This window comes from Gigantopelta aegis, chromosome 3 (assembly GCF_016097555.1).
Source record: "Gigantopelta aegis isolate Gae_Host chromosome 3, Gae_host_genome, whole genome shotgun sequence".
Taxonomy (NCBI): domain Eukaryota; kingdom Metazoa; phylum Mollusca; class Gastropoda; order Neomphalida; family Peltospiridae; genus Gigantopelta; species Gigantopelta aegis.
Genome location: NC_054701.1, coordinates 92,230,995 through 92,243,242, shown reverse-complemented (window position 1 = coordinate 92,243,242; position 12,248 = coordinate 92,230,995). Strand labels below are relative to the sequence as shown.

Sequence of the window (12,248 nt, the reverse complement as noted above, 5' to 3'; positions counted from 1 at the left end):
ATGTACAATACTTTATGTCCAGTGTCGTAAGTATAGGAATACAACGAGACACGTTGTCACGGGGATCCTATAATACCCGTAACTGAATAAAACACGATTATCCAAATATCTCTCCTAACTGTATATCTATTAGATCTCTCTGTATCGGGCAGGCTACTACCCGAGTGGCCCGGCTCTAGGAGTGATCAGAGATAAGATCTGATATATATATATATATATATATATATATATATATATATATATATATATATATATGTAGCACGTTTAGTTCACTAGAAAACACAACAAAACACAATACACTTTGGAAACTGTATTAACTCTAACGCTGACAAATGTACTTGCCGCAGTAGTTAATTAACAACAACAATATAATAACAACCCAGAGCTAATCACTTAATTAGTTAATCACTAGGTGTCTAGTTTACACAATATTCTAATCACTTCACCGTGATACAACACACACACGTGTGATAATTGAGAAACGCTGCCAGGGGAACTTAATTAATAAAGGAATTACAACTCTATTCCTAACTGGTTAATTTTTAATTAACCCTTAAATACTCATTCAGTAACCTTGTAACACAGGATTAATACTGGTACATATCACAATAAAGACAATAACCTACAGTTTACCTAGGTCCTCTAGGATGACCGGCTAAGCTTTATCTGACCAAATACTCGTATAAAAATATTAGAACAGTGAAGCCTACAATTTACTTCGTCAGATTACCGGAGACACTGTCTAAAGAATATTGGTATAATACATTATTAAAATATTTAGAGTCACATCAATCACATCAAAGTTATACAACAGAGCAGAAATATATATTTACCAAGTCCGGTCTCAACTAATATATTTCGTTCAGTTGGACCACGTCCGTTCCCCTGGATACTTCCAATGTTTCTCCCCGATATATCTAAAATCCTATTTATTATAAAACCCTATTTATTATAAAATCCCAGACTGGTCCTGAGACAGTCCGCGGGACCGAATCTTTTGACGTGTATATGTCCACAGCGACCAAGACGGTATATTTTCTTACAAGCCTAGACTGATCGATGCCTAGTTCGCTAGAGATACCATGGTCGCGCGGAGGTATTACGTAACCACTCTCCACATGGCCTCCACACCTGGTCTGGGTGTGTATTGGGACGCAGGACTACCACCGTCGCGCTGGGGTATTACGTAATCAAGCTGCACACAGCCCTCTAGAACAATTAACATCGCCACAGGCGAAAAGATAAGAGCATGTTCCGTCACACACGTACAAGCCTAGGACCAGTTTCGTAAGTATATGACTCCACAGAGGCATGTACACGACTTTACAACCAGCGTCGTAAGTATAGCACTACACAGAAACACGTATATGACTTTAGGAGCAGTGTCGTAAGTGTAGGACTACGGAGAGATAAGTACAAGAATTTTGGACCAGTACACAACTGATTCAGTGACATGTACAAAACTTTAGAACCGGTCTCGTAAGTATAGGACTACACAGACACAAGTACAAAGATTTAGGACCAGTGTCGTAAGTATAGAACTATACAGATACACGTACAAAACTTTAGGACTAGTTTCTCAAGTATAGGACTACACAGATACACGTGCAAGACGTTAGAATAAATGTCGTAAGTATACGATTACAACTGAACATGTATACGGTTTTCGAATCAGTGTCGTAAGTAAGCAACCAGAGAGACACGTTAAATACGTACAAGGCTTATGAACCAGAGTAATACAATTTCAAATTTCCCTAACATTACTGTTCACATAAATGAGCAGCTTCATGTTTAGTGTGAGACACTGTACACATTATCACTAATAGCACCCCCCCCCCCCCCCCCCCCTTCCAACTCACGCTCCACAAACACCACAGCTCCACGAAACTTTTTTCTGGCTCTTATTGTCTTATTAGTTACCTTAAAAGAATGTGATTCGGTGATAAAACGTATTTGTATCTGTTTCAGATTTGTGCAATACGTCATCACGATGTTGTTCGTGAGTCTCGTTACCCTTTGGATCACGCGAGACCTGGGAGGAAGTGGTGGATGGGGCCTCCTTTTCAAAGCAAAGTAATTTTGTTATTAGAACCGTTTCCGTTTGTGTTGGGACAATGAAAGGGACAATGATGGCTTTACTGTCATTTTAAAATTTCAACATTTCATTTATTTAAATATTTCAAGCCCTGCCTGATTCTTCTCAGAGTTAGGGGCAGAACGCCCAGCTCAGCCAGGACGCTGTCATATGGAGTACAGACAGAGCCACCCACTATAATTGTGAGTGCCCTGCCATATACTGCATTCAGCCTCCTAAGCTGAGTCTGTGAGGCACAGCCAAACACCGGGCCCCATATTGTAAGCTGGACACAATAAATGCCTTAAACACCATGAACATTGTTTTCCTGTCTGCGCCCCAGGGTGTACCTGGCAACATTCTAAGTAAATTAATATAGTAAGTGTAGTTGTCAGTTACCTCAGTAATGTGGTTCCCAAAATTTAGGGCACTATCGAAGATCACTCCTAAGAATTTGCCAGACTGCACCTGGTCTATAATAACTTCTTTATACTTTAATTGGTTTTATTTTATTTTTTCTAAAAATAATAACTTTAGTTTGGTAAACACAGACACCCCCCCCCCCCCCCCCCCCCCCCCCCCCCCCGGCTGCTGACCATCTATCTAAGTTATTTAAATCAGACTGGAGATCAATCTTAAGGTAATCGTAAGAATTTCCAATTCTCGAGAATGCAGTGTCGTCTGCAAAGCGACCCACACTGAGCCTTGTCTTGATACTTTTATTTGTAGTAATAAGCGCCGTAGCCAATTCGTTAATAAAAATTCCAAAAAGAGTTGGTGCTATCACTGAGCCCTGGGGTATACCATTTTCCAAGGTTAAGATGGGAGAATTGTTACCATTTAAATTTACAGAGAAAGTTCTATCTGTCAAACACTGATTAATAAATCTAAACCTTCTTCCTCTGACTCCCATCTGATATGTTTTAATCAACAATCCGCGTCTCCAGACCATGTCGTACGCCTTTTCTACATCCACAAACACACCGGCCGCCTTGCGTCCATTCTGAAAAGCTGTTTTAATTTCAGTTTGAAGACATACAAGGTGGTCAGTGGTAGAGTGGTGTTTCCTAAAACCACTCTGGTAGATAGACAACAAATTCTTTATCTCCAGAAAGTGGATACGGCGATTGTTTACCATGCACTCCATAGTCTTGCAGACGCTGGATGTTAAAGATATGGGTCTATAATTGTTTAGATCAGAGGGGTCTTTACCAGGTTTAGGGAGCGGGAACACTTCGGCGTGATTCCACTCTTTTGGCAAATACCCCTCGCTCCAAATTAAATTAAATAGTTCAAGAAAAAGCTCAAGGGTCTCGGTAGGCATATTTTTCAAAAATATATAACTAAATTTATCTGGGCCAGGAGCGGTGCCTTTACGGTTACCGAAAGCATTGAGCATTTCCTTCAAATTAAAAGGTGCATTGTAAGTGTCCTCGTTATCACAGGAGAGAGAATCCTGGGGAATAGGGCTGTCCCTTTCTATTTTAATTTGTGTAATCTGAAAATGTTGAGGAAAGTTAGTAGCGGCCGAATTTTTTTGAAAAATTGCTCCTAAAGCATTAGCTTTTTCTAAATTTGTTTTATATAATTTATTGTTACTTAAACTATGTTTAGTATTTGTGGATTTCCCCTGGATTCTCTTGATCTTTGACCATACCTCTCGTATATTTGAACTTTGATTAAGGGAGCCACAGAACTGATTCCATGAGGCCGGTTTTGCTTTAGATATACTAAATTTTAATTTATATTTACTATCTTTATAATTTTTAATATTTTCATCAGATTTATTTAATTTTAAATTTTTCCTACATTTATTTCTATTTTTTTTTAAATTTAGTATGTTGTTCGTTCCACCAGGGGACCGAATTAATTACTTTTATTTCTATTAGAACAGACAGGAATAGTTTTGTCGGCTATATTAATAATACTATTAATTAAATTATTATTAAATTTATCTATATCTTTATTTTGATCTGCTCATGGTTGAGATTAGCACATACGTGTCCAAATTTGTCCCAGTTAGCTCTATTTAAATTCCATTTTCTTTTACTTTTGCCATTATTATTATCGTTTACATCTGAACCATTATAAGTTGTTTTAATGGGGAGGTGATCACTGCCTAAGTCATCAAGTACCTCCCACTCACATTTCGCCGCAATGGCACCTGAAGCCAAAGTAATGTCCAAACATGACCAAGTGTTGGTGGAATCGGATAAGAAGGTACAAGTACCATCATTTAATCAGGCCAAATCTAATCTGTCCATTAGATTTTCAATAGTTCGGCCTTGCATATTGGTAACCTTTGACCCCCAAAGAATATTTCTACAATTAAAATCACCTACAATTATAACGTTTACATTGTAGTTACCAATAGTTGTTAAGAAATTATTTAACTTTAGTGTTTGTCCCGATGTAGTGGGATGAATATAAAAATGAAAAATATTTAAGTCCCCGCTTACTGTGTGAAGTGATACCCCCAACGACTCGATCAATGGATGACCCACCATGGTCGGTATCCGAGAGTGGGAGATACCATTTTTGACGAAGGTAGCTACACCACCCTAAAGGTATTGCTGCAATTGTAAAAGAGACCCGTGTAACCTGCAATTTTAAAAACTGTAAATAATTTATTATTTTTATTTTTATCTGTTAAATTAGCTATATAGGTCTCTTGAATAGCAATTACGTCAATGCCAGTATTAGTTTCCATTTTTTTTTTTAGCTCTGGTCCATTTGCCTTGAGGTCTCTGACATTCCACTGAAAAATGCTAAGCCCCTTTTGCCTGTCAACAACATATTTATTATTATATTTATTTGCTCTAATATTATTATTATTATTGACTTTAGTATTTATTTGTGCCGTCATTATGAAGTCCGAAGCAATTCCAGTTCAGAAAAAAACGATTAAGTTAGTCCACGCTGGTGTTGCTTCGGTCTTCTATATCCAACATGAGTTTAGCCCTATACCAATTGATAGTTCTTTTCTCAATGGCTTTGGGGTCAACCCTGATGGACAGGTGGTGATTTAGTACATCGCAGGCATCTCTAGAGGCTACAATAATGTCATCCAGTTGATAAGTTTCGTATGGGACTTTTGGCAGCTCTCTAGTAAAAAAAGGCCCGAAATAACTCTTACAAGATCGAGAGCCGTTATCTCATGGTCAGAAGTTAAAACATTTGGTGTCCCAGAGGTTGCGCCTGCATATGTATTATGTTGAAAGTACTGAGTCGGAGTTTGTACCGACTCAGTCTTTCTAGCGTTATTTCCGACAGCTGCTGTGTCCTGGGGGTGGGGGATAGGTACACCCCTAGTAGACCCACCCGTGGGAGCACGTCTCTCCGCCAAGATGCGAATCGCCTTCCTATGGTCCGGGCACTCCCTGTCATGAGTGCAATGATCACCCCTACAATTTGTACACGACATTGGTCGGGTGCAGGGATTTTCGGGGGACCTCTTGGGGTGGGCCGATCCGTACCTAAAACAGATTGGGTGCTCCTTGGTGGACCTACATTTTTTGGCTGAGTGACCCCATTTCTGGCACCTGGCGCATTTTAGTGGTTTAAGTATAAACGGAAGTAGTCGATGCACCACCCTCTTCACTCTAATAGTGTCCACCCCCGTGGGGCGCCCAAAGAGAATGTCCAAGAAACCGTTCGCCCAGACTGTCACGTTGACAATGGACAGGTTTAAGTTGGCCTGCCTAAGGGAGGGAAGAAGAGCTCCCCTTTGAACCCCCCTCAAATCAGTTTTAACAAGTTTTCTAAGATGTGCTCTAGTGGTGTCGTTAAACAAAACAAACGTTTTCCTTAAAGCCAAAAAGTATATATATATATATATATATATATATATATATATATATATATATATATATATATATATATATATCTATATATGTGTGTGTGTATATATATGTATATATACGTATATGTATATATATGTATGTATGTATGTATATATATATATATATATATATATATATATATATATATATATATTATTATTATTAAATTTGAAATGATATTTATAGGAAATGGAAACAAACGTAAAGTCATCTCCTGATATATCACTAATATTGGGCAAAACATTTTTTGTGTGGTTTTAACTTAACTTTAATCTGTTGTATTTATAAAGTTAACCTTTACATTTAAGTGTCTATGGCAGTACGGGTGATGATGAATAATTAAGTACAGAGTTTGTCAGTATCAGACAACTGTCTATGTCAATATCAGTGTTTATATCAGTGCGTCTATATCAGCTCAGATGTATATTTCAGTATGTTAGTAAAGGTGTTGTCTATATCAGATCATGCCAATGTGATATGTGTCAGTACAGGTGGTGTCTACACCAGACTATGTCAATATCAGCTGTGTCAGTACAGGTGTTGTCTATATCAGACCATGCCAATAGCATATGTTGTCTATTACAAGTGTTGTTTGTATCAAACCACGTCAATATCATCTGTCCATTACAGATATGTCAGCGCCTCGACGCCTTCGATCTTTATTGGTTTATTGCTGTTCATTATTCCATCGTCACTGCCAAATATCTTTTGCTTCAGAAAACCAGATGGTAAGTTTTTTTTTCTTTGTTTTCCTTTTTTTTTAAATTGTTTTATTATGGTGGTAAGCTTAGTTCTCGATTATTCGCATTTGATATATTGCTTAGCTCTCTAACAGGTCTGGTCGCATTAGACAATATGAGGTATAACCACTAATGAGTAGTCTAGTTGTAATTGGCCCAATGTGTAAACACGGATCTGAATTAAAATCTTATTTTACACAAAGCACGTTTTGACAGTCATCACTGCTACCATATACTTTGTCTGTCTATAGGTAAACTGCCACTCACCCGTATGACACACCCTTCCTTACCTGCCACTCACCGGGAAGACACACCCTTACTTACCTGCCACTCACCGGGAAGACACACCCTTCCTTACCTGCCACTCACCGGGAAGACACACCTTTTCTTACCTGTCACTCACCGGGAAGACACACCCTTCCTTACCTGCCACTCACCGGGAAGACACACCTTTTCTTACCTGTCACTCACCGGGAAGACACACCCTTCCTTACCTGCCACTCACCGGGAAGACACACCCTTACTTATCTGCCACTCACCGGGAAGTCACACCCTTCCTTACCTGCCACTCAGCGGGAAGACACACCCTTACTTACCTGCCACTCACCGGGAAGACACACCCTTCCTTACCTGCCACTCACCGGGAAGACACACCTTTTCTTACCTGCCACTCACCGGAAAGACACACCTTTTCTTACCTGTCACTCACCGGGAAGATACACCCTTACTTATCTGCCACTCACCGGGAAGACACACATTTTCTTACCTGCCACTCACCGGGAAGACACACCCTTACTTATCTGCCACTCACCGGGAAGACTCACCCTTCCTTACCTCCCACTCACCGGGAAGACACACCCTTACTTACCTGCCACTCACCGGGAAGACACACCTTTTCTTACCTGTCACTCACCGGGAAGACACACCCTTCCTTACCTGCCACTCACCGGGAAGACACACCCTTCCTTACCTGCCACTCACCGGGAAGACACACCCTTCCTTACCTGTCACTCACCGGAAAGACACCCACTTCCTTGCCTGCCACTCACCGGGAAGACACACCCTTACTTATCTGCCACTCACCGGGAAGACTCACCCTTCCTTACCTCCCACTTACCTGCCACTCACCGGGAAGACACACCCTTACTTATCTGCCACTCACCGGGAAGACTCACCCTTCCTTACCTCCCACTCACCGGGAAGACACACCTTTATTTACCTGCCACTCACCGGGAAGACACACCCTTCCTTACCTGCCACTCACCGGGAAGACACACCTTTTCTTACCTGTCACTCACCGGGAAGACACACCCTTCCTTACCTGCCACTCACCGGGAAAACACACCCTTCCTTACCTGTCACTCACCGGAAAGACACCCACTTCCTTACCTGCCACTCACCGGGAAGACGTTCCAAAAATGTTGCTAGAGAATTCAGACTTTGCAAATTATGTCGTATAAAAATAGCGAGTGAAATCCATTTATATGAACATGTCCCATAATGGAAAATACACATAATAACCTTTTCTCATTGCCCGAGTCAAATGAGTTGGTTATTTTGTATATAACATTAGCTGTTTGGCAGATCGTTACCATATTGTCATATTATTGTGTGTGTCGGTGTGTGTGTGTGTGTGTGTGTGTGTGTGTGTGTGTGTGTGTGTGTGTGTGTGTGTGTGTGTGTGTGTGTGTGTGTGTGTGTGTGTGTGTGTGTGTGTGTGTGTGTGTGTGAATGTAAATGCGCGTGTGCCTGAATGTGGATGGGTACATGTGTGTATGTATATTTATATATATGTGGCATGTGGATGCAGATGTGTATTAAATCTGTTGTTTGCTGTTGTTATAACTAGTTCATACGTTTGCTTTCTCTTTCGTTTTTTTAAAATGGGAATCTGTCCTCTTAAACAGTGTAATCATACAAGTGTTGCAATAAAGATTGTATTGTATTGTATTGATGATAATGAGAATGATGATGATGAGAATAATGGTGGTAGTGATCATGATGGTGGTGGTGGTGGTGGTAGTGATGAAGATGATAATAATAGGTGTGGTAGTGATGGTGATGATGATAATGATGGTGATAGTGGTGGTGATGATGAGGATCATGGTGGTGGTAGTGATGGTGATGATGATATGATGATGGTGGTAGTGGTGGTGATGATGATCGTGGCGGTGATGATGATGATGGTGGTGGTGACGATAATGATCGTGGTGGTGGTGGTGATGATTATGATGATGATAATGGTGGTAGTGGTGGTGACGATGATGATGATGATGTTATGATTATTATGACCATTTTCCATAGATACGACGAAGAGTCGGTTTATTCCTATTCTGAACTGGAAGAACGTTCACGAGAAGATGCCGTGGTCGTTGTATCTGCTGCTGGGAGGAGGCTTAGCGCTCGCTAAGGCTGCCAGAGTAAGGTCATTTCAAATCATTGTCACAAATAGTATACAGTGTTTGTGTGTACATGTTTGTGTGTGTGCGTCTCTGTCTCTCTCTCTCTCTCTCTCTCTCTCTCTCTCTCTCTCTCTCTCTCTCTCTCTCTCTCTCTCTCTCTCTCTCTCTCTCTCTCTCTCTCAAGGGCTCTCTCTCTCTCTCTATTTCTCTCTCTCTCTCTCATCTATGCAGTGCGGGCACTTTATATATATATATATATACGTCTATATATACCGAGTATTTGTTTTTTATGAAGGACACTATATATCTCGACCACCCGTCTTAAAAGGACACTTCTCGCCGTTGTTAAGAAAACAATAATTATATTCTACCCTTGGGGTAAAGGCATCTTGCTCATAATGACAATGTTTGTGAAAACGTTGGTCAGTCTAAGTGGCGGAACTGGCTACCCACCACATGTCTGTGTGTGTAGACTATACCGGTAATTGTATACGTACTCTTGCTCTAGTCTATCATAGTGTCTATGTGTGAAGACTGTGTCGGTAATTGTATAAGAACCCTTCTTCTAAAAAAAAAATCCCTAGCTGCTAACTGAAAAATGTAGCGGGCTTCCTCCGAAGACAGACTTTCAGTATTATCAAATATTTGACTAATTAATTTGAGTAATGACCAGTACTTAATAGTGGTGTTGTTAAACAAATGTACAATTGTTCTTAACAAAAAACCCCAAAACGACTGGAATATCAAAATATGTGGTTTGTACTGTCCTGTCTGTTGGAAAGTACATATAAAAGGATGCCTTGCTGCTTTATCATTAGGCATAACCTGTGTAGCGGCAGTAAGTTTCCCTTTCTTTCTCTCTCTCGATAATCATGTTATGCTAGTGTTAGACTGTGAACTGTCACGACAAAGTTGGCCAACTCGACTGATTTCCCCAACTCCCGACTTACAATGGGAGTGCTCAGATTAACAACCAATGAGTTGTACGACGATAATCGAGTTGTAAGAGCGCTCAGACTGGACAGTTGTAGATGTCGTGACAGCAAGAAGTTGGCCAACTATATAATGGCAGTTGGTAGTCTGACCCTAGCATTAGTCTGCAAATGCGTTGAGGTGTCGTTATACGAATAACACTCCTTTCCTTTCAGAAAACAGGGCTGTCTGCCCAGGTGGGCACGTTTTTGCTGGTGTTCAAGGACCTCAACCCGTGGCTGATGCTGCTCATTATCTGCTACATGATCTCGTTCTTCACTGAGGTGACCAGCAACGGCGCCATTGCCACCATCATGATGCCCATCCTCGCTGAGCTGGTCTGTAGTAACTTTCACTTTCATTTTACATTTTCAAAGGTACTTTGCCCTCAAACGTGTCCTGTCCTGGACGGAAGAGCCGGCAAGAGCCGACACTTGCGCTCATGACAGGCGTGTGCTACAACATATTGTTTTGAACGGTCACGACGCTGGAGAGCTTTCAGTGTAAAGTTGCTTTTAAACCGTTTTTCTTTGATGATTGTTAATGCATACGTCCATTCGGGTGTGTCACCTAGTATGTTTGTTTACATGTCAGTGACCTGATCTATTTTGCAAAGTTATCAAATTCTGAAAGTATGTGATTTGAAAAATATCACATATTTTTATTACAGTACCCAGTTATATTAGGTGATATATGACATATTGCATTTGTAGAAAACTATATGCAGTATATATGCCGTTTGAGGTGTGCATTATATTAGGTTGCACTGTAGAAACACACCGGCCTCGGTGGCGTCGTGGTTAGGCCATCGGTCTACAGGCTGGTAGGTACTGGGTTCGGATCCCAGTCGAGGCATGGGATTTTTAATCCAGATATCGACTCTGAGTGAGTGCTTCGCAAGGCTCAATGTGTAGGTGTAAACCACTTGCACCGACCAGTGATCCATAACTGGTTCAACAAAGGCCATGGTTTGTGCTATCCTACCTGTGGGGAGCGCAAATAAAAGATGCCTTGCTGCTAATCGGAAAGAGTAGCCCATGTAGTGGCGAGAGCGGGTTTCCTCTCAAACTCTGTGTGGTCCGTAACCATATGTCTGACGCCATATAACCGTAAATAAAATGTGTTGAGTGCGTCATTAAATAAAACATTTCTTTTACTGTAGAAACAACAGTTTCAGTGAGGTTGTCAGTTTATGTCAGAATACACCAGATCCTGGTTGTCATAAAGACACACAGCTGGACAATTTTTGAAAAATGTATGTTATCAGTATAGGTAGTACTAAACCAAATAACTTCCGGCTGGGTCAAAGTTCGAGGTGCACCCAACTTTTGATACAGAAGTGAACACCACAAGTCCTCTGATTGGTTATAAATGTGAGTGTGTTGGTTGTAAAAAAATAATAGTTTCATCTGGGTAAAAAAAAAAGAAGCTATTTTATTTCATCTAGTACCAATGTGTCAAGTAGCCTTGTGCTTGAAACATGTATGGGGGTACCTGTAAAACAAAGTACTCGAATTTTGTGCGGAACTAGGGTAGTCGTAGACGCTACCCTTTAACGCAGAAACGAGCAGCTTGACCCCCAATTTTTTCTGATTCACTTTAAGTGAGAGGGGTGGTAGTATTTATATCCGTGGCGTTTATGTCGATTGATACGTTACAGGTAGGAGTTTTAGCCACATATGTTACTATTGTCGTCTATGGGATTAGATTTGATCATACAGTTGGTAGTAGTCGACACAGTCCCATATTCTATAAGGTTGTAGGACACAGTCCCATATTCATATTCATAGTCTATACGGTTGTAGTTCATACAGTCCCATATTCATAGTATAAGGTTGTAGTTCATACAGTCCCATATTCATAGTCTATAAGGTTGTAGTTCATACAGTCCCATATTCATAGTCTATAAGGTTGTAGTTCATACAGTCCCATATTCATAGTATATAAGGTTGTAGTTCATACAGTCCCATATTCATAGTCTATAAGGTTGTAGTTCATACAGTCCCATATTCATAGTCTATAAGGTTGTAGTCGATACAGTCCCATATTCATAGTCTATAAGGTTGTAGTTCATACAGTCCCATATTCATAGTCTATAAGGTTGTAGTTCATACAGTCCCATACAGTCCCATATTCATAGTCTATAAGGTTGTAGTTCATACAGTCCCATATTCATAGTCTATAAGGTTGTAGTTCATACAGTCCCATATTCATAGTC

At 40.4% G+C, this 12,248-nt stretch overlaps 1 protein-coding gene across 1 annotated transcript in view; it reads left to right on the top strand.

The window, feature by feature from the left end:
• Nucleotides 1-12,248, top strand: part of LOC121368940 (solute carrier family 13 member 2-like) — a 66,520-nt gene that overhangs the window by 42,786 nt on the left and 11,486 nt on the right. The window contains exons 10-13 of the mRNA XM_041493703.1: nucleotides 1,969-2,073; nucleotides 6,547-6,644; nucleotides 8,961-9,076; nucleotides 10,207-10,375. Coding sequence (XP_041349637.1) covers nucleotides 1,969-2,073; nucleotides 6,547-6,644; nucleotides 8,961-9,076; nucleotides 10,207-10,375 — 488 coding nt within the window. The remainder of the gene's footprint in view (nucleotides 1-1,968; nucleotides 2,074-6,546; nucleotides 6,645-8,960; nucleotides 9,077-10,206; nucleotides 10,376-12,248) is intronic.